This window comes from Acinonyx jubatus, chromosome B3 (assembly GCF_027475565.1).
Source record: "Acinonyx jubatus isolate Ajub_Pintada_27869175 chromosome B3, VMU_Ajub_asm_v1.0, whole genome shotgun sequence".
Classification (NCBI taxonomy): Eukaryota; Metazoa; Chordata; class Mammalia; order Carnivora; family Felidae; genus Acinonyx; species Acinonyx jubatus.
The window spans coordinates 116707599-116730440 of NC_069386.1; the positions used below are offsets into that span (position 1 = coordinate 116707599).

At 40.0% G+C, this 22842-nt stretch overlaps 1 protein-coding gene across 6 annotated transcripts in view; it reads left to right on the top strand.

The window, feature by feature from the left end:
• The first annotated feature begins 1356 nt into the window (after positions 1 to 1356).
• The window catches only part of PTGR2 (prostaglandin reductase 2), a 30459-nt gene continuing 8973 nt past the window's right edge, over positions 1357 to 22842 (top strand). The window contains exons 1-4 of one of the 6 annotated variants that reach the window (XM_053224706.1): positions 1357 to 1472; positions 11081 to 11164; positions 13742 to 13860; positions 21254 to 21445. In XM_053224706.1, the coding sequence (XP_053080681.1) occupies positions 11128 to 11164; positions 13742 to 13860; positions 21254 to 21445 (348 nt within the window). In that variant the 5' untranslated portion in view covers positions 1357 to 1472; positions 11081 to 11127. Of the gene's footprint in view, positions 1473 to 6839; positions 6864 to 7868; positions 7979 to 8205; positions 8274 to 11080; positions 11165 to 13741; positions 13861 to 18381; positions 18485 to 21253; positions 21446 to 22842 lie in introns of those variants that run through there. The other 5 variants (XM_015071672.3, XM_015071670.3, XM_015071671.3 and 2 more) reach the window with 5 other exon arrangements.

Consider the following 22842-nt stretch of genomic DNA (forward strand, 5'->3'; position numbering starts at 1 on the left):
CAAGCTGTATTCATAAGCAACATACAGTACTGTTTTGTGCATGTTTTTAAACTTTATACAAATGGAATCCTACTGTTGTTTCCTTCTGTCGCGTGCTTTTTCCGCCCATCATTATGTCTTTAAGATTTTAGATCTGGCATTGTTTTTGTTAAAAATGGTGGCTTAGAAACGAGTGCTTGGTTGGTAACATGAATAGGAATCTGGTATAATTTTAATCTATTATTCATTATTATAGAGTTCTTTTTTTTTTTTCAAGTCTATTTATTTTTGAGAGTGAGAGAGACAGAGCATGAGCAGGGGAGGGAGAGAGAGAGAGAGAGGGAGACACAGAATCCCAAGCAAGCTCCAGGTTCTGAGCTGTTAGCACAGAGCCTGACGTGGGGCTTGAAGTCACCAGCTGTGAGATCATGACCTGAGCTGAAGTAGGACACCCAATTGACTGAGCCACCCAGGAGCCCCCATTATTCATTATTATAAAAGTCCTGGTCATAATTACCATAGAAACAGTACGTGAAAAGAAGAACAGAGGTGAACAATGGATGGCAATATTTTAAAGAATTTGGAAAAAATTGTTACAGAAAGGGTAACTTTACTCACCACTATTTAAATGGTAGATTAATTTACCACTATTTTAAAAACTAACCAAGTTATTTGATTTGAAGTACGTCATATAACTTTTCTATCTCTTTTTCTTCCTCTTTTATGATGAGGGAGTTGTGTTAGATCGGGCTCCTTAAATGTAGTTTTATTTGGTTGGTTGGTTGCTAGGTCTTTTTGCCTATGCCTCTTTTGATGCACACAAAAATCTCAAGTCCTTTTCTAAAATTATTTGGAATTTAAAAATAAACTGGGGCGCCTGGGTGACTCAGTTGCTTAAGAGTCCAGTTTTGGCTCAGGTCATGATCTCACGGTTCCTGGGTTTGAGCCTCGCGTCGGGCTCTGTGCTGACAGCTCGGAGCCTGGAGCCTGCTTTGGATTCTGTGTCTCCCTCTCTCTCGGCCCCTCCCTTCCTCGCGCTCTGTCTCTCTCTGTCTCTCAAAAATGAATATACGTTAAAAAAATAAAACAAAAAGATCAAAATCAAAATCAATAGACTTCCAGTTATGGCCAAGTGAGAAGACTGGCAAATCCACTCCCCCAAAAAGCAACTATAAAGCTGGACAAAATGAGCATAAACAACCATTTTGTGCCCTGGAAATTGACCAAAGGCGTACAACAATCTGAGAAGCAGTTACGCTTGAAAAACTGTTGAACTTTGGGGTAAGAGCAGCAGGAATCTGAAGTGTTCTGTGGCCTGGGTTTACTCCTCTTCGCCACCACCACACCAGCTCAATACTGCGGGTTCTGCCAGGATGGGGCAGGCCCTGAGGACTGGCAGCTTTTCCGAGGTAGTTGAAGGGAGACGCTTTATCTGGAGCAGTGTGCAATACCCACGCCCAGGGGCCCTGCTGGTCGACATGAATCTCATGCAGGTAAGCAGGGGGAGGCTAACAGCTTGGTTCTGCTCGCCTGAGGCTGCAGCTATAATAGGGCAAATATTCCTGGCTGAGGTTGCATACATGTGTAGTGGAGACCAAGGAGGGCACAAGCTATTCACACACGTCTGGCTGAGCCTGGGATTCCACATATGCACACAGGAGACTCAAAAAGGCCCTGTAGAAGATAAACCCTGGGGCATACATGCAAACAGCCTGAATTTTCAATGTGTTCCCCTAAACATACACAGATGTATCACAGGAAAAGAAAGACTTACTGGTTTAAAGTGAGCACATTTCTTTTTTTTCTTTTTTCTTTTTGAAAAAGAGACAGAGAGAGATAAAGTATGAGTGGGGGAGGGCAGAGAGAGAGGGAGACACAGGATCCGAAGCAGGCTCCAGGCTCTGAGCGGTCAGCATAAAGCCCTATGCGGGGCTCGAACCCACAAACCGCAAGATCACGACCTGAGCCCAAATCTGGCACTCAACTGACTGAGCCACCCAGGCACCCTGACTTTTCTGTTTAACCATTAAGCAACCACTGTCCAACCATTCAGCTGTGAGACACAGGATTGAGACCTCCAGGAAGCCAGGCTTAAAAAAAAAAGACAAGAATATTTAACATACAAACAAAGGAAAAGAACATCAACAATAACAACAAAAATGAGCAAAGACATCAGTGGTCGCAGATTGCAGGGTAGACTGGTTTCACAAATTTAGCCCAGGCAAAACAAATGCAAGCAAACAAGAAGGAAGGAAGAGAAGAAGGGAGGGAAAAAAGAGAGGAAGGTTAGAAGAAAAGGAGGGAAGGAGAGAGCAATGAAACAGCCGAAACAAACTTTAAGGAAGAAAATTTCAGAATCTCTATATTTTACAATATATTATCTAAAACGTACCTGGCTGCTTCAGTCGGTGCAGTGTGCGACTCTTGTTCTTGGGGTTGCGAGTTCAAGCCCCATGTTGGGTGTAGAGGTTACTTAAAAACAAAATCTTTAACAAATAAAAATAAAAATAAAACGTAAAGTCTTCAACAGAAAATTACATGACCTGTAAGTAAACAGGAATAGTGTAAGCCATACTCAGGGGAAAAAAAAAAGCAGTCAATAGAAAGGGTCTTTGGATATCCCCAGAGGTTGAACTTAGCAAAGACTTTAAAGCAGCTAGTATAAATATATATACAAAGAACTAAAGAAAACCATGTCTAAAGAATTAAAGGAAAGGATGAGAACAATGTATCAACAAATAGAGATTCTCAGTAAGGATACAGAAAAATTTTTAAATAAAACGAAATGGCAATTTTGGAACTGAAGAGTACAATAACTGAAAAATTCACTAGGGGGCTCAACAGCAGATTTAAAGTGGCAGGAATGAACTGGAAGATAGATCAATAGAAATGATCCAGTCTGAACACAAAGAGAAAAAAGATGGAAGAAAAATGAACTTCAGAGACCTGTGAGATATTAGCATACTAACATACCTGTAATAATAGTTCCAGAAAGAGGGGAGAGAGAGAGGGGCAGAAAAAAATATCTGAAAAAATTATGGCTGACAACTTCTTAAATTTGATGAAAAAGGAAAGGAAATATTATGAAAAATTTTATGCTAGCAGCTTCTTTCCAACCTATGGTGACAGGTAACTGCAGCATAAAGCAAGATGGTTCTTTCTTGGAATAAAAGCCTTTATACTCATTAGCTGAATCCAGGTTAAGAAAAATTCAAACAGGGGTGCCTGGGTGGCTGAGCTGGTTAAGTGTCTAACTTCGGCTTGTTTCATGATATCGTGGTTTGTGGGTTGAGCCCCATGTCAGGCTCTGTGCTGACAGCTCAGAGCCTGGAGCCTGCTTTGGATTCTGTTTCCCTCTCTCTGTCCCTCCCCTGCTTGTGCGTGCACTCTCTCTCAAAAATAAATAAATAAACATTAAAGAATTTTTAAAAATGCAAACAAAATTATTTTCTTCTTTAACAAAGAAGATATTAGGGCATACACAGCATGGAACATAATTGAATATACTGACTTTTAACCTTAATGTGATTATTTTTGTGTTGACAATGTTTTCTTTAAAAGATGATTTCGGGACTCCTGGCTGGCTCAGTCAGTGGGGCATGCAACTCTTGATCTCAGGGTTGTGGGTTCAGCCTCCATGTTGGGCATAGAAATTACTTTAAAAAAGATGATTTAGATCATTTTTTTAAATAGAAACCTCTTTTTTTTAAATTTTTTTAACGTTTATTTATTTTTGAGACAGAGAGAGACAGAGCATGAATGGAAGAGGGTCTGAGAGAGAGGGAGACACAGAATCTAAAACAGGCTCCAGGCTCTGAACTGTCAGCACAGAGCCCGACGTGGGGCTCGAACCCACAGGCCACGAGATCATGACCTGAGCCGACGTCGGCCGCCCAACCGACTGAGCCACCAGGCGCCCCTAGATCATTTAAAAAAAATTTTTTTTTAACGTTTATTTTTGAGAGACAGAGAGAGACAGAGAGACAGAGCACAAGCAGGGGACGGGCAGAGAGAGACACAGAATCTGAAGCAGGCTCCAGGCTCTGAGCTGTCAGCACAGAGCCCAATGGGGGCTCAAACCCAGTGACTGTGGAGATCATGACCTGAACCAAAGTTGGATGCTTAACTGACTGAGCCACAGAGGCACCCCTAGATCATTTCTATATTGAGTACACATACTCTACATCTAATATGGTATTTTGTAGCATATTTTTTGAAATATACTATAGTATACTTTATCATATCTAGAGCCATTCAATATCCATCTGTCCTTCACTGGTGATGTTAATTTTGATTACTTGGTCAAGTTATTGTTGATTTTTGTACTTTAGGACCAAGCAAATACCTTGTTCCTTAACACAATGTCTCTGTTATTTTGTGATTTATAATAAGGAATAGATATTTGGTCTTCTTCCATTTCTGACACAGAGTTCCTAAAACCCTTGGAACTTCCCAAGTGATGAGAGTGATCTAGGTGTCTTCTGTTATGTTAATGAGGCAAATTTTAGGGGTGCCTGGATGGCTCAGTTGGTGGAGTGTGCCACTCTTGATCTTAGGGTTGTGAGTTCTAGCCTCAAGTTGCATGAATAAATTACTAAGAATACATACATACATACATAAACTTTTGAAAAAATGATGTAACTTTTAGAAAGCCCTAGGTAACCTAAAGATGGGTGCTGGTACCCAGGGCAAACAACCAAATGATTAGAGGGTTTGAACTTTGAGTCTTCCCTCCATCCTACCAACAGGGAGGGAAAAGGGACTGGAGATCGAGTTTAATCAGCAGTGGCCAGTGGTTTAATCAATCATGCCTTTGTAATGAAGCCTCCATAGAAACCTAAAAGGATGGGGGTTTGGGGAGCTTCTGGGTTGGTCAACATGTGGAGATGAAAGGAGAGTGTGGAGCTTGGAGAAGGCATGGAAGCTCCACATCCTTTCCCCATACTTTGCCCTATGTACCTCTTCCATATGGCTGTTCTTGAGTTATATCATTTTATAATAAACTGGTAATCTAGTAAGTAAAGTGTGTTTCTGAGTTCTGTGAGCTACTCTAGCAAATTAATCAAACCCAAGGAGGGGGTTGTTAGAACCCCTAATCTATAGACATTTGGTCAGGAGCACAGGTGACAACCTGGACTTTGAATTGGTATCTGAAGTATGTGTGTGTGTGTGGGGGGGGGGGGTAGCAGTCTTGTAGGATTGAGCCCTTAACCTGTAGGATCTGATGCTGTCTCCAGGTAGATAGCATCAAAATTGAGTTGAATTGTAGGACAACCAGCTGGTGTTGGAGCATTGCTTTGTGGTGTGTGGGAACACCCCCCCCCCCAATTGGCTTGGGTGTAGAATCTTAGTCCTCTTAGATTTGGCATCCATTGATAATTCTCATCTGATTCAATCTTTACTATGAAAACTATAAAATGCCAATTTTCCAACTCTAAGACTCTCTTTTACCTTTATTAGTTGGTCTCAGCATACTATTGTAAGCAAAACTTCTCCATTCTCTGTTTATTATTGGTACAGATACATGAATTTCTAGTTCTTCAGTGTTTATAAGTCATTACTGTACTTAATTATTTTGGGGCTCAAGTTGTCCTAGATTTGGCCAGTAGGATCCCCTTCAAGCTGGCTTCTGTGTCCCTGTGACATGCCTCATCATTTTTTTTTCTTTTTTTTTAAGTTTGAGAGAGAGAAAGAGAGGCACAAGCAGGGAAGGGGCAGAGAAAGAGTGAGAGAGAGAATCCCAAGCAGGCTCTGTGCTATCAGCCTGGAGCCTGACTTGGGGCTCAATCCCACGAACCGTGAGATCATGACCTGAACCGAAATCAAGAGGCTGATGCTGAACCAAGTGAGCCACTCAGGCGCCCTGCCTCATCATTTTTTCATCACTTCCTTCATTTCAACCAAAAAGATGTTCTAGGCTCACCTGCCCCAGCCCTGGAATCAGCCATTTCTCTAAGAGGTGCTAATTCTCTTTAAGTGGGCATATTAGTTTTATCTATTGCTACCTAACCAACTACCCCAAAACTTAGCTTATAATACCAATTGTTATTTCACACAGTTTCTGAGGTCAGAAATTTGGGAGAGGTTTAGCTAGGTAGATTCTGGATAAGTTTCTCTCCTTTTATGAGGTCATAATTAAGAATTTTGGGGAATGGGAACTCATTCTGGGGAGACAAATCACACTTTTTGCAAGGAATTCATAGGCTCCAGAATCAAGACAGTAAAAACTAATACTGTAGAGTTTCTTTTCTACTTTGAAAGACTGTTTCTTTTAAGATCAAGTTCTAAACTATCATTACTTTATGCTATTACTTTTAATCTGTTAGAGCATTTTTTTTTCATCAGTTGGTTCAAGTTATAAAGATAAAATGTTATACTAAAAAATAAAATAAAATAAAATAAAATAAAATGATATTGAAGATCTACCTGTACAAGACTGATAAGTGATAAGCTCCTGCTAGACAGAGTTTGCAAGGTAGTATAATCCTTCTAGTCCTTTCCTGAAGCTTTCTCAAAGAAGTAAAAAATTTCAGAGATGACTCTATCAGAAGCTCCAACCTGTTGAAAGATTCTCACCCCTTTGCTCACTACCCCAGTCATCATTCAGCTACCGAATACCATCATATATGCTGAGCTATTAGCACTGACATGAATACAATGTAAATAGCAATTCTCAGGATGGTCTCTTAGGGTTTAAAATCCTCAGGGATCCAAGCTGTCCTAGGAATAAGCCTTGCTCAACCCAGTTCAACACAAAAAGCAATTAATAATTAATGAAATTGAGAAATCAGTCCACACTGTAGCAGGGGGGCAGGAGTGCAAGGGCACCTGGCTCTAGGGGTCCCAAACAAAGCAGGTTTGGTCACTACCGCTGGTACGTGCAGGTAGGCAGTGAAGGTCAAATGGGTCATGTCTTGGCGTCACTCAGGGTCTTACTGGTTTAGGACAGTCTATTGCTTGAGGGGATGCTTTGCCTGCAGGATTTTTTGCCTGCGTTAAGAGATAGGCTGGAAAGAATTTAATCAATTACAAAGTTTGAGATCAAAAAGGAAGCAGTTGAAGTCCTCTTTCAACACTAAGTAATCCATCTTTGAGGAAGCTGGGATTTGTGTGTGTGTGTGTGTGTGTGTGTGTGTGTGTGTGTGTGTGTGAAAGAAAAGGCAGCCCCTCGTAGGGGAAGGGATCATAGCCCAGCCTCTGGAGAGGCGGTTTTAACCGCAGCATTGCCCCTAACCAGCGAAAAAGTAGGTGGTTCAATCACATCAGCTCTCCGAGCCTCAGTATCCTTGTCTATAAAACCAGAGGTACGGGCCGCTTGGGTGGCGCAGTCGGTTAAGCGTCCGACCTCAGCCAGGTCACGATCTCGCGGTCTGGGAGTTTGAGCCCCGCATCAGGCTCTGGGCTGATGGCTCAGACCCTGGAGCCTGTTTCCGATTCTGTGTCTCCCTCTCTCTCTGCTCCTCCCCCGTTCATGCTCTGTCTCTCTCTGTCCCAAAAATAAACAAACGTTGAAAAAAAAAATTAAAACCAGGGGTAGGCTTGATGGGCCCCGACTCGCTGTAATTTTCCACTCTGAGGCTTACGGAGAAGTCCATACAACGAATTAAATTCCTTCAAGGACTGCTGGAAGTGAACTCAATGGTCAAGGCTGAACGATTTGCTCTTTTGGTCCAGTATGGGCGGCCATAGAGCACCAGTCCTGTTTAACTGATTAATATACCTTGCCCAGACACGTGACGATCGTTTAAAACTCCGCATCTTCCCACTTCTCCCAGAACCCAGGGATCTGGGAACGTGGGAACCCAAGGATCTCGCTTTAGCTGCAAAACCCCGCTCCTGGAGGGGAGGGGGCAGGGAGGAGGCGGGGGTGGGGGTGGGGGTGGGGGTGGGGCAGAGGTCTAGCGGTGCGCCTGCGTGGTGGGGTGGGAGGACAGAGGTCTCGCTGCCTGCAGTTCGCAAGCTCTGAAAAGCGGGCGGTTTCCTCTCGAGCTGCGTGCTGGTGAGTGACGCGAGACGGGCCCGGCGCCGGGGCTGCTGGGTCAGCCAAGCCCGAGGCTGGGTTGGGTCTTCCGGGTGAGGGAGGATCTAGGAACCTCCTAGATGAAGGGTGACTTCCACTCTTCCTCTCGGAGCTGCCACGAGGCTGGCATTATTGCCTAGGTCACTATGTAGCAGGGTTCTCGCATAGAGAGTCGTGACACCACGGCTTTTCTTAACAGGAAGCAACTTTATTCCTGCCGGCACTGCTCAGTTGGGCTCGTACCCGAAGAGCTGAGCTCCGAATGCCACCCAGTGTAATTTTTTACATATTTTCTACTTTTTTAATCTCCCACATGTGGTGATAGATACAAACATGCTGTCTGATTAAGTGGTCTCATGTTACAAGGTCATGAGGGTGGTGGTCACCTACGCGCATAGCCAGGTTACCTTGAGGGTTTTTTTTTTTTTTCTCCTTAGGGAGGGGGGACCCTACCACAACTAGGTTAGGGAATGCTCTAGAAGAAACGGGGGCAGGTCTTTGTGTTTGTTTTTGGTTGTTGTTTTTTAATGTTGGGTGTAAGCAACCTTAAGTTTGCACGTAATTGTGTTTAAGGTGCATCTGGGAGGTTCATTTAATAAATATTTATTGAGCACCTGCCATGTGCCAGAGGGTGAACATGAATCATTGAACAAACAGACACAAATCCCTGTCCCTTTGGCACTTGCAATCTGGGAAGCCAGTTTGAAATTTGGGCTGTAGATGCAGATATTTAGTAATGTCCATGTGAGTGGTCGGTAGTGGGAGCCAGAGAGGAAGGTGAGGCCAGTGGGAGAAGGGAAGAGCCAGGCAGGAATCTCCCAACCTGTTAGACTTGGGCAGAGGAAGGAAGAAACCAGAAGAGTCAAAGGAAAGGGAGCGACAGGCCGGCAAGAGTGGAGGAAATCCCAGAGATTTCCACCTTTTATAACAAGGCCAGGGTCTGCAGAGCCATTTGGGCAGAATAATTGAACAAGATCAGGATGGGGAAGAGTTGTTTGTTTGTTTTAAACATGTTAGGAAGCTCGTGTTATGGAAATGGTTATGTGCTGTGTTTGAGTGTGGGTTCTGGTCTTTCTTTTGGGCAAGGTCTTCAACCTGTCTCTTCCTTTTCTCCATCTAGAAAAATGGGGACAGATGACAGTACCATCCTCATAGGGTTGTTGGGTAGAAGGGGTTCGAGACAATGATTATAAAAACTTTAGCCCCGTTCCTGGCACTTAGTAACATTCAGAGAACCTGCTGAGAGAAGGGCCTTTCCTAAGATCCCACGTGATTAGAACCAGGACGTGTCCTCTGCTCTACCTAGTTCAGTACTCTTTTCTAATGCTAAACTACAAGGTAGATTCTCTGATAACACAGTCTTTATGAGCAGCACCAGAGTGAATTTTTCAGTTGACCATTGATTTGGTGTTATTTTGGGATATTACTTATCACTAATTGGGAATCCATTTAATATCATAGCAACCAAATATGGTACGCTTAACATCAGTCAAAAAAGAGTTGAGTGTCCCCCCTACTCCTTCACTGGGGATGCATTTAACACCACCACCGCCTGTCCTCTCAGATCTAGAACTTGGTGTGTCATATTTTAGGATTTTAATTTTGTAACCCAATCAATTCTTTATCCTTTAAATGTGTTGTTTGTTGTGCTATCAAGGGATATTGTGCAATTATCTTAACCTTAGTTAAATCTAGTGTTTGACAGTTGAAAAATTTCTAATTTAATACAGAGGGAGAGAAATTTAATGGTGTGCTTTTCATGCTGATAAAAAGTATTTGGACAAATCTACAGTGTGCATATTTTAGAGAAAGCACACATAGAAAGTAATCAGAGAAGAGGGCAAAATATGAAACTTATTTGGGAAGAATTCCTTTGATTGAAAATTATGATGCTGTTAATAACCTCTCTGGGGCAGTTATCTTTGGACCCAGCATCAATGGAAAATTTTGCTTTTTAATTCTTCCATAATTTACACACAAGGTGATTCAGTAGAAAATTTCCTTTTAAAAATATGTTTAGCCCTACAAGACATTTTGGACTTCTTGATGTGAGGAGATAGGATGCACACAGTAACATCTTTAAAGATTCTTGCTTAAAAAAATTCAACCTGTGTCTAAATCGAATCTCTAGATCTAACTACCAGTCAAGGATAGGGAGGCGGGGGTGGGGGTGGGGTGGAAGGGTGGGGATAGAAGAATGAGGTAAATGACACCCTGAAGAAGCAATCAAAGGACATTACATAGACAAAGGAATTTAGCAACAAATGTTTCTTCAGCATTCAATGGCATGAAATAAAATCTGTAAAATGGGGACAATAATACTTAATAGAAGATTAGGAGATACAGTGCCAACACCAGAATTTCATTTTGCTTCTTTCATTAGCTCAAATTGTAAACCCAGAATAAGCTGATCCTTTACTTCTTTGGCTATTTTGTATTTCAGAATTTCCTATAAGGTGAGAATTTAAAAATGCTTTTAATGTTTTACTTTTTTTTTTTTTTTAAGTTTGCTTTCTTTCTTTTTTTTTTTTTAATCCCTCCACTCAACATGGAGCTCAAACTCACATCCCCAAGGTCAAGAGTTGCATGCTCTTCTGACTGAGCCAGCTACCACTGATGTTTTGCTTTTGTATAAATGAAACTATTAACGTAATTTCCATTTTGACCAATGAATAAAAGAATTGTTGAACATTTGGTTACATCTCAAACAGCTAGTGTTTTTGTTTTGCTACTAGATTAACTTCTAGCTCTGGAGGAATATATCATGTTTTCTTTTAATCAAGTCACAGTAGGAGGCTTAATCAGGACGGTATAAAAATGAATGTGCCTGAATTATGAAGCCAAAAACATTCGTCTTACTCAGTCTTTTGAACTTGTTCCTATTAGTCAAAAATTGTAACTAGATTTAGTCTTTCTTTGCATATTTGCTTTACGAGGCCAACTCTGACAGGGAACTACATCTTTTCTGGATCCCAAAGATGGTTTTTTTCCTCTCCTTGTTCGGAATCATAAGTGTGCTTTCTTTTTTTTAATTGTTGACTATTTTAAAACTTTGTGATTTAAAAACTTTTCTGTTTATAGGAGTTGCTCTATACAGAAGTCTTGTGAGACCACTGTGCAGCAAGGTGATGATTATACAAAGAGTGGTATTGAATTCCCGACCTGGTATGTATTTGTATCAAAGACTTGGTCTTTGATAATTATTAGTGAAAATGAAGGAACAAAAAGTAATAGTTAATGTGGTAAATTAAGGTAGGAAGATATTAACCCTAGTAGAGATATTGGAAGAAACTCTTTAAATAATATAGTATTCAGTTTTTTAAGTGATCGCTTATCAAGGCTATCTGTTGAAGAAAAAAGGTATTTCAGAATTATTATACTTAAAATGCTATATTACCCAGGGCACCTGGGTGACTCATTTGGTTAAGCATCTTGACTCTTGATTTTGGCTCAAGTCATGATTTCACGGTCATGAGATCGAGCCCTGCATTGGGGTCTGTGCTGACAGTGTAGAGCCTGCTTGGGATTCTCTGTCTGTCTGTCTCTCTCTCTCCCTCTCCCTCCTCTTTCTCTGCCCCCACTTGGACTCTCTCTTTCTCAAAATAAATAAATAAATATACTTAAAAAATATAGTACAAATATATATGGCTTTTGTTTTTTATTTGCAGTATGTATTGTTGATTCTTAAAATTTGTCTTTCTGTTCTATGTGAAAAATACTGACCTATGTCTGTGCTGACATCTAACCTGAATCATAGAAACTTAGGTATGAAAATAACCTGAGAGGTTTGGGCCCATGCTGCTTTGGTTTTACTGTTTACTTACTGTGTGGCTTAGAAAAATCACTTACCTTCTTCCCCCCAGCCCCTTACCTTTTCTGACTTCCATTTTAGAAAAGTGAGATTGTAGATTAAAGTGTTTATTCTTTTTCCACCTTAGACATTTGATGACTCAATCAGTAGGAAGTTTGCTTATGTTAACATAACTGAGTAAGAATACACTTCGATGACATTTTCTGCTTACAAATTTTTCTTTCTATATTTCAAATTTTCTAATTTCCTAATTTTCAAGACTTTATTTTAAAGTAGGCTCCACACCCAACCTGGGGCTTGAACTCACAACCCTGAGGTCAAGAATCACATTCTCCACCAACTGAGCCAGCTAGGCACCTCAAGGCTTTACTTTTTAAAAAAATTACATTCATCCTCATGGGCCCCTCCAGCTCAAGCCCATCTCTGCCTGTGGTGTTGCTTTCGTAACCTTGCAGCATCCCTTGTCCACAAATGCCTGCCTATGCCTATCCAAATGCTGGTGCCCTCAGCTGGGATGCCCAGTGATAACAGCCTGCACGCAGCCCCTCCTGCAGAACTTAGCAGCAAGACAATCCCTGCCTGCCACCTGACCCTGATGGGAGATGAGAGAAGCTGGGGCTAGGTCTCTTCTCCATCATTCAGCATATCGCATTTGGAGAGAAATCGCGTTAAAGTGAAGCTTCTGACTCTCCTACATAACCTATCTAAAATTGGATTTGGGAAATGGCTTTGATCAAAAAAAATTTGATGAGCAAATTGGACATTTGAGTCCCATTCTATGTAACACTGTCACATACAGACACGGGCCCATATCAAACTTTCCTAAGACACTAGTACATTCGGAGTCATCTCATAAAGTTAAATTTTATTTTGGAAAAAAAAAAATTATGGAGTGCCTGGGTGGCTCAGTCGGTTGACTGTCCTACTCTTGATTTCAGCTCAGGTCATGATTCTAGGGTCATGGGGTCGAGCCCCGAGTCAGGCTCAGTGCTGAGTGTGGAGCTGCTTGGGATTATCCTTCTCTCTCCCTCTGCTCCATTTGCACACGCTCTCTCTCTCTCTCTCTCTCTCAAAAAAAGAGAGGGCATCTGGTGGCTCAGTCAGTTAAGCATCCAACTCTTGATTTTTGTTCAGGTCATGATCTCACATATTGTGAGTTTGAGCCCTGTGTCAGGCCCTACGCTGGCATCATGGGGCCTGCTTGGGATTTTCTCTCTGTCTCCCTCTATCTCTGCCCCTTCCCCACTCGTACTTTTTCTCTGTAAAAAAAATTTTAAAAATTATATTCCAGTTTCCATTTCTTCTTAAGATGAGGAAGGAAAGTTTACTTAACTATTTATTTTGGCTGATGTGTTTCTGTTATGTTGTAAAATTTGATTTTCATAATTAAAAAAGATGGCTGTGAGTTTTTACTTTTTGAAATCTTACAATTTTACAACAGATGAGGTGATTTACCTGTAATATTCTTTAAAAGGGAATTTTGAAGTTGATGGCAATATTTTATAGGAACTTCTTAGAGAAGATAAAGAGCAACTAAAACTATTTGAAGAATTTATGCTGAGTTACAGAGAAATTACAGAACAATATAGATTTATTCATGTCTGTATTAAAAGGGAGTTCTCTGAATCCTAGAGTTACCTTTTAAAGAATAATAAATACACTTTGGCTCATGTCATGATCTCATGGCTTGTGAATCCGAGCCCTGCATCTGGCTCTCTGCTGTGAGTGCAGAGCCTGGAACCTGCTTTGGATTCTGTCTCCCTCTCTGTCCCTCCCCTACTCACGCTCTGTCTGTCTGTTTCTCTCTCTCAAAAATAAATAAACAGTAAAAAAAAAAAAAAAAAAAAATCACAAGGACATACATTTAAAAAAAGAGAAATAATTACATAAGAAAGTGGCTTTTTGATTTTATATTTTCCTTAATATTGTAGGAAAAAATGGTAATCCAGTGGCAGAAAATTTCCGAATAGAAGAAGTAAATTTACCAAATAATATCAATGAAGGACAAGTACAAGTGAGAACTCTTTATCTTTCTGTGGATCCTTACATGGTAAGAATCAGGATTTTGTGACTTGGTGAAGATTAATTGTATTTTCATATTTTTTATGTTGCATCTGAATTTCATTGTGCAATCCTCATGATTAATAAATATTTGAGCAATTATATCTTGATGCCTGGGAATTACAGGTTGTCTTTGTTTTTATTCACTTGTGTTGTGGAGGAATGTTGTAGAAGAAATGTTTTCATCATAGTAGTACATGTTAATCCGATTCTTTCAAATGTCCAGATCACTTCCCGGTTGTAAATAACATAGTGAATTAGGCTTGGAAGTTCTCTCAGATTGATCTAGTTTACAAGGCAGGCTCTGAATAAGACCTTTATTCTAGTTGGTTTCTTTTTGAAGGAACAGACTCATGCTATTGTTAGATAAAGAAGATTTATTGAAAGATATTGTGAAGGACTACAGTTGAGAAGCCCTTAGGCACATGGACTTAGTCTCTATAAAGACAGATAGATTTGGGGGCACCGGGGTGGCTCAGTTGGTTAAGTGACCAGCTCTTGATTTTGGCTCAGGCCATGATCTCATGGTCGTGAGTTTGAGCCCCACATCTGGTTCCGCGTGGAGTCTGCTTGGGATTCTCTTTCTCTCCCTTTCTCTGTGCCCCTCCCCTGCTCGTGCATGTGCTCGTGCTCTCCCCCCCCCCAAAATAAGTAAATAAACATTAAAAAAGAGAGAGATAGTTTTTTCTTCTTTTCCTGTATGAATGCTTTTTATGTTATTTGCCTGCCTGATTCGAACCTCTAGTACATTGTTATATAGAAGCGGTGAGAGGGAACATCTTTGTCTTGTTCTTGATCTTAGGGGGAAAGCATTCAATCTTTCGCCATTAAATATGTGGGATGTAGATGCCCTTTGTCAGGTTGAGGAGATTTCCTCTTATTCCTGGTTTGGTTTCTGATTTGTTGAGTATATTTATCATAAAGAAGTGTTGGGTTTTTTTTATTGTGATAAAATAGATCTAACAGTATGCCATTTTAACCATTTTTAAGTGTATAATTCAGTGGCATTAAGAGCATTCGGTGTTGTGCAGCTGTTACACGCTTTCCATATCCAGTACTTTTTCATCATCCTAAACAGAAACTCTGCCCTTTAAATAATAAAATCCTCATTATTCCCTCCCCCCAGAAGCAGTTTTAGATTTTGTCATGTGCATTTTCTGCTTCTATTGAGATGATCATGTGGTTTTTGTTTTTTAGTCTATTTATGGTTTGTTATATTAATTAATTTTCAGATGTTAAATCCGTCTTGCATTCTTGGTCCTGGTGTGTTTCCTTTGATACGTTGTTGGATTTAGTTTGCTACTATTTTCTTGAGGTTTTTTGCATCCATAAAGCTGTGAGACTATATTCATGGTCTATTGTTTCCTTGTGATGTGTTTGCCTGATTTTGGTATCAGGGTACTCTGGGCCTCAGAATGGGTTGGGAAATGTTCCCTCCTCTTCTGTTTTTGGAAGAGTTTGTGAAGAATTGGTATTCTTCTTTCAAAGATTGGTAGAATTCACCAGTAAAGCTATCTGGCCTGGGTTTTTCTTTTTGGAGAGTTTTTAAATGACTAATTCAATGTCTTTTTTTTTTTTTTTAATTTTTTTTTCCAACGTTTTTTTAATTTATTTTTGGGACAGAGAGAGACAGAGCATGAACGGGGGAGGGGCAGAGAGAGAGGGAGACACAGAATTGGAAACAGGCTCCAGGCTCCGAGCCATCAGCCCAGAGCCTGACGCGGGGCTCGAACTCACGGACCGCGAGATCATGACCTGGCTGAAGTCGGACACTTAACCGACTGCGCCACCCAGGTGCCCCTAATTCAGTGTCTTTATTTGTTGTAGGTCTACTAGGCTTTTCTATTCCTTTTTGAGTTGGCTTTTGTAGTTTGTGTTTTTCTGGGAATTTGCCCATTTCATCTAAGTTGTGTAATCTATTGCCATCGGTTCTTAGTATTTCCTTGTAATCCTTTTTTATTTCTGAAAGATAGGTAGTAATGCCCTTTCTTTTATTCCTGATTTTAGTAATTTAAGTCTTGTTTATTTTTCTCTTGGTCAGTTTAGCTAAAACTATGTCAATTTTGTTAATTTTTCAAAGGACCAACTTTCGGTTTTGTTGATTTTCTGTATTGTTTTCCTGTTGTCTATTTCATTAATTTCTGTTCTTTGTACTAGTTTTACAGCTTCCTTTGAATCTTTATTTATGTAAAACAAAGTTAAAAGAAAATCAGGATAGCTTATTCAATCCAACTGGGTTGGATCAGTTAGTTGACTATGTACTTTGGGGCAAAAATTACATTCTTAGCTCAACCCCTATACCAGAATAAATTCCAACAGATAATAAAAAAAAATTTTTAAGTGAAACTATAAAAATTTTTAGAAAAAACATGGATAAACAATTGAATGATGTTGGGGAAAGACTTTGTAAGAATGACAGCAAACCCAGCTAATATGAAAGAACATGATTGATAAATAGACCTATTTTTAAAAACATTGTGTTTTGTAAAACACAATAAAACAGGATGTACAAAATCAAAATATCAATGGCAAACTTAGGCAAATTTGCAATAGAAATAAAAGATAATAATGGCTAATATGCAGAAAGTTTGTCTATATTAGCCTGTGAAAAGTTGGGCAAAGGGACAAATAAGCAATTTAGAATCTCTTTATATATTACTGTTCTTGTACATATGCTTGCTTCCTGCTTTTGGCTTTTAGAGTGCCCTGGTAGGGCACAGAGAACATCCTGGCTGACCTCTTCTCAGGCTTCATTTACAGTGGAGACCCAATTGGCAATACCAATTTTCTGCCAGGATAGTTGTAGCCTTGGGAAGGCTCCTCTTCCCTCTGATCCAGGAGTGTAATTTCAGGCTCTGTCTTCAAGTAACACCAGTCTTAGTTGATTATGCTTACCACGGAAAACAGTTTGACGACTTCATTCAAAATTCTTCCCAGGGTAGCAAGAAATTTTTCTTTATGGGCTAGGGAAATGAAGTGGTGACTGGTCTAGAACATTCTAAAGAGACAAAAGACAAATAGATACCGAGGGATAAATTAGGGCATTGATTTCCCATAGATCTAAAGATGCTCCACCTTTCAGTGGAAGCCAAGACAAGCTCAGTCAGGCTATCAGCCTCAATACTCTAGACTGTGCTGAGCAAATCACATGAGGAGAATAATTACCCCCAATTCAGGAGAAAAATGGCAGTGCACTATTTAGTATTCAGGGTCAATTCTTGATGATGATTGGTGTGGAGTTCTTAAGACTCAACACTTCAATGTATCAATAAGACATGGCTCAGGGCATCTAAGGATTACATATGCCCTGATGAACAAAATGTAAAGCATATCATTTAAGCCTAGGATAATAAATACAAAGTAAATTAGGAGAACACAATTTACCAAAATAAAACCAAGGTTCAGGGTTAGAAGGGTTTTAAAAATGAAACAGAACAGTCAAAAAGGAATAGTTGAAAACAAGCAGAAAGGGTATGTTTTTCACAGGATTCTCAAAGTTGGAACAAACTTCCTGTTCAGCAGAATTCCCTCTGAGAGACTTATAGTGAGATAAATTCGTGACCCAAGGATTTTAGGGGTGGAGAGATGATGAAACAATTAAGATTATGACATGAACTGGATTCATGATCTTCACTTCTAAACACCCCCAACTTCAAAATAACAACAAAAAACCTCTTTTTCCTCCAGGAGAGTATATAGCTCCTCTGTCCACTCATTTCATGCCAGAAAGCACTGAGTTTTTCTTGAGACTGTCTCTTCGTTCTCTGTGTTCATTCTGTATGTCAGTCTCAGGTCCTGTGGATCCTCCTTCCTAAGTACATCTCAGTTCAGTCCACTTCTCAGTAAACTTCAAGGACGTGTATTCAGTCTGAGTCATCATTGTTTCTTTTTCTCCTAATGGAGTATCCTTGCAAACACTCTTCGCCCCCTTAGACTATCTTCCACACTGCAGCCAGAAGTGGTAGTTGTATAATAACAACTAATCACGTCACCTTCATGTGTAATGGCTTTCTTTTAGTCTTGAGATAAAGACTAACATTTTGGGCATGGTCTAAGATGCTAGATAGTCTGGTCGCTGTTTGCCTGCCCAGCCTTACTATATCCTACTTTACTTCTTCCTCTTGGATGCTGGCCTCACTGGGCCTCTTTCTTGTGTAACACACCGGTGCCTTTTTTGCTCAAACCTTATATTGATCATGTTTTTCCTTTGCTGTATTTTTTAATGCTTTCATCTCTTAGGAGCTTTCCTAATCCTGGAGAGACAGCTCCTCCCAGCATATTTTAGAGATAACAAACAACTTGCCTGGAACACACCAAACTGCCTCCTTCATCTAACTCACACAGGTGATTTTTCCTGCCCCAAATCACCCCAGGGCCTGGTACCAGACAACTAGGGACCACCCCTCTAAAGCCAGATCCCACTGAAATTATTCAAGCTGTCTCCTCCTAAACTTACTCAAATTTCCCTACCCTGTCTTGTCCATTTCTTCCCCCTGAAACCATAATAAAGACTCTGGGCCATGCTCTCCTGTTGCTATTTTTTCTTCCTGACTAACTCTGGTGCTTCCCCCTGTGGCCCTGTGTGGTATGGTGTGCTCCTCCTCTTGGGACTTGTAAGTAATAAACTCTTCTTCTTTTTTGTAATACTTGTATTTTTGTTTTCGTTTTTTGTTTTTTTTTTTGAGAGGGAGGGTGCAAATGAGTGAGGAGCAGAGAGAGAAAGAGAATCCCACAAGGGGCAGAGAGAGAGAGAGGAGGAGGGAGAGAGAGTGGCGGAAGTGGGGCTCACCCAATGCAGGGCTCGAGCTCACCCGAAGCGGGGCTCTAACTCATGAACCATGAGATCATGACCTGAGCATCGTGACCGAAGTCAGATGCTTAACCAACTGAGCCACCCAGGCACTTTAAACTCTTCTTTCAAGGCGGGTGTCTCTGTGTCTGTTGTTCTTCCATACCTGACTACAACAAAATCCTGAGTACAATTAAAACAAGCCTTTATACGTGTTGTCCCTCTGTCTCCCTCCCGCTCCTTTCCTGTTACCTGGCCAGTCCCTATTACTCTCTTAAAGCCTGCATTAAAAAGATTTGCTTTGATAAGTCGCCTTCCACCCTCAGACTCGTCTTCTCTGGTATATTTTCTCAAAAAAGTACCTTGATCTTCAGCATTTCTTCCAGTTGTAATGAAGAATGATCTGTGTAGTTCTTAGATGCCTGTCTTCCCTAATAAAAAGTAAACTTATGAAGACAGAGGTCTTATTTGTCACTGTATTTCCAGTGACTGGCATGGCGTTTATTAAGTATTCATTAAAGGAAGGAGAGAAGAAAATAATTTTGGTTCTTTTTACTAGACATTGTTCTTAAAAAAAAAAAAAAAGAACGTATCCAAATTCATAACTCATTTTAATCCCCATGTTTACACAGTATGTTCCATGGTTATATTTAATGTATTATACTCTTTATTTTATATTTAAGTGACTTTATGTATATTTTCATATGATAAACGAGTCCAAATATTATTTTGGTGGTTATATAACATTCGATTGTGTTGACATCATTTGCTTACCTATAGAGAATTACTGTTTGTACTTTCTCTGTTAGCCTTATTTAAGAGTCAGGTCCTTGGTCCGGCAGTATTCAGTGGCTGCTGCGCTTGCTTTCCAAGAATACTTGGAGGGGCACACTAGCAGAAGTATAGTTAGTATATTCTCATAGAAGCTTCTCCCTCAATTCCCTGTTTGGTCATTTACCCTCGTGAACTGAACCCACATAGTCAAGTAGCCTTCTATCTTTTCTATCTCCTGGACCACACTGTAGGCCTCTACGTCTTGGCTTTCATAAGTGGGCAAGAGTGAGCCACAGAGAGGAAGAGAGCCTTGATTACTTCCCAGAGAAATCTTCAGCTCTAGTCCCATGGAAGGGTGTGGTGCCATTGTGACATTTTGCCTTTGTAGTAGAAGAACATCCACCCAAAGTTATGGGGTATGATGTAGGGCTTGGCCTGAAGCTGTGATGAACAACTGTGTGAAAATTGTTTCACTTCTTTTGGGTTATTTCCACTGGGGAAGCAGAATTGCTAGGCCAAAATAAATGAATAATCTTACAGTCTATATGTTGGTAGTTTGCTTTCTATAAAAATTGGACAGTTTTATAATAGCAACATGTTAAGTGTGGCTAATGCGCCACAATCCATTGAAACCATTGACACATTATTTTTGCTAGCATGATGTAATATTAAATTTGTTTAAAAATTTTAACAGCTTTGTTGGACTATTATCACATATCATACAATTTATACATTTAAACTATACAATGCAGGGGTGCCTGGCTGGCTCAGTTGGAAGAGCATGTGACTCTTTTTTTTTTTTTAAATGTTTGAGAGAGAGAGTGAGTGTGTGTGTGCACGTACATACTCACGAGTGGGGGAGGGGCAGAAAGAGAGGGAGACAGAGGATCTTAAGTGGGCTCTGTGCCGACAGAGGCTCTGGACACTTAACCGACTGAGCCACACAGGTGCCCCAAAAAGAGCATATAACTCCCGATCTCAGGGCCATGAGTTTGAGCCCCAGTTTGGATGCAGAGATTACTAAATAAATACATTTTCAAAAAATAAAGTGTACAATTCGGCGGTTTTTAGTCTGTTTACACAGTTGTTTAACCATTACCGCAATCTGATATTAGACCATACTTAAAGTCCTTTCTAATTGTACTTATTTTTTAAATTTATTTTAAAAAATTTTGGGGGCGGGGACACCTGGGTGGCTCAGTTGGTTAAGCGTCCGACTTCATCTCAGGTCATGATCTCGTGGTCAGTGAGTTCAAGCCCTGCATCGGGCTGTACTGACAGCTTGGAGCCTGGAGCCTGCTTTGGATTCTGTGCCTCTGCCTCTCTCTGCCCCTCCCCCACTCACACTCTGTCTCTCAAAAATGAATAATCGTTAAAAAAAAATTAACAATAATAAAATAAATTTTGATGTTTATTTCTTTTTTGAGAGAGAGAGAGAGTGCAAGCAGGGGAAGGACAGAGAGAGAGAGAGGCAGAATCTGAAGCAGGCTCCAGGCTCTGAGCTGTCAGCACAGAGCCCGATGTGGGGCTCAAACCCATGGACTGCAAGATCATGACCTGAGCTAAAGTCAGATTCTTAATGGACTAAGCCACCCAGGCGCCCCTCTAATTATACTTCTTTACTTGTTAGAGAGGGGATACATTTTTTTTAAAGATAAAGAATAACTGAAAAGAAGATAGAAATTAAGATAAATTTAATTTGTTTAACACTTTACGTAACATTATTGACTATATACCTTTCTTTTAGTCACCCGATAAATTAACAAACTGGCCAGTATTATCAGGCAGAATTGTCCTCATCAACATTTTCTTTTTTTAGCGTTGCAGAATGAATGAAGACACTGGCAGTGATTATATAACACCTTGGCAGCTGTCTCAAGTGGTTGATGGTGGAGGTATTGGGATTGTAGAAGAAAGCAAACACGTACATTTTACTAAAGGCGATTTTGTGACTTCTTTCTATTGGCCCTGGCAAACCAAGGCTATTCTGAATGGAAACAGCCTTGAGAAGGTGATGTATAATATACGGTACAGTAAAACCTTGATTTGCGAGCATAATTCATTCCAGAAACAAGCTTGTAATCCATAGCACTTGTATATCAAAGGGAATTTCAAGAATCGTTGGCTTAGTTGTGATCGTGTGACATTTGACATCATGTAGTACTCCTGTTGCAAGACATCGCTCATTTATCAAGTCAAATAAATTTTTTTAGAAATGTTTACTTGTCTTGTGGAACACTCGTAGAACAAGTTACTCACAATCCAAGGTTCTACTATCTGGGTCTTCCCCTCCCTATAAATCATTGTGCATTTGGCATTTGGTTCAGTGTGTTATCAGGGAAAAAAAATAAAAGCAGACATTTTCTTTTAGATGGCTGCTAAAATGTGGAAAACCTTTGTTTCTTTTCCACTGTTGGCCATAACTATATGACAGTTCTTAGATTATTAGTGAATAGTGTTGTTTTTCATATTTAATTTATTTCTTGACTTTTACATATATAAAAGCCAGAAGGTCTCTTATAGTTGTATGCTTTAAAGTTTCCTACGAAATTGCCATTTGACTTAAACTCATTTGGTTTGTGCTTAAAATTCCATTTTGTATCAAAAGTCCTGAGTTCAGTGTCTGTTGTTAGTTGAATTATGTGAAATTACCAATACTTGTCTGTATTGACCTATAAAACCTGGCAGCTTCATGTAATGCAACCCAATTTATGTCATCAGGGAAGTTATTTTATGTCTCTGAACCTTAGTTTCCTCATGTGCAAGATGAAAATAGTAGCTCTTTCACAACTGAATGTGGAAATTAAATGCTATGATAAATATGACTAACACTTTCTAAAAAGCTTTATAAAATTTTAGTATTTTTTATTATTAGAAATTCTTTTTTTTTTTTTTAAGTTTATTTATTTTGAGAGAGAGAGAGAGGGTGTGAGGGGGGTGAGGAGAGAGATCTCATGAACCATGCATGAGATCATGACCTGAACTGAAATCAAGACTTGGATACCTAGCCATCTGAGCCACCTGGGCAGCCCTGTTATTATGAATTCTTATAATCAGTTAAAGGTGACTGTTAAAATACAAACGATATGTGGGAGATGTTATACAATAATTTTCAACTTAATGATACCAGTAAAATATATTTAACAAGAAACTTCTTAGCAGGAAGAAATATTCATCAGGTTCTGGTTTTTCCCTGTCATTTTGCTATGGAGGGAAATGGGGCAGTTGGGGAGAGCTTCAGAATGCTTTCAGCACAGTTATTAGAAGTGAAAAGGAATTCAGAAGGGATGGAGAAAGGATATTTGCTAAACACAAACCTGTCTCCCAAAGTTTCTATATTGGATTTACCAATAAATATTACCTACATGATATATTTTTGTGTACTGTAGACCTAAGTATTGTTGACTT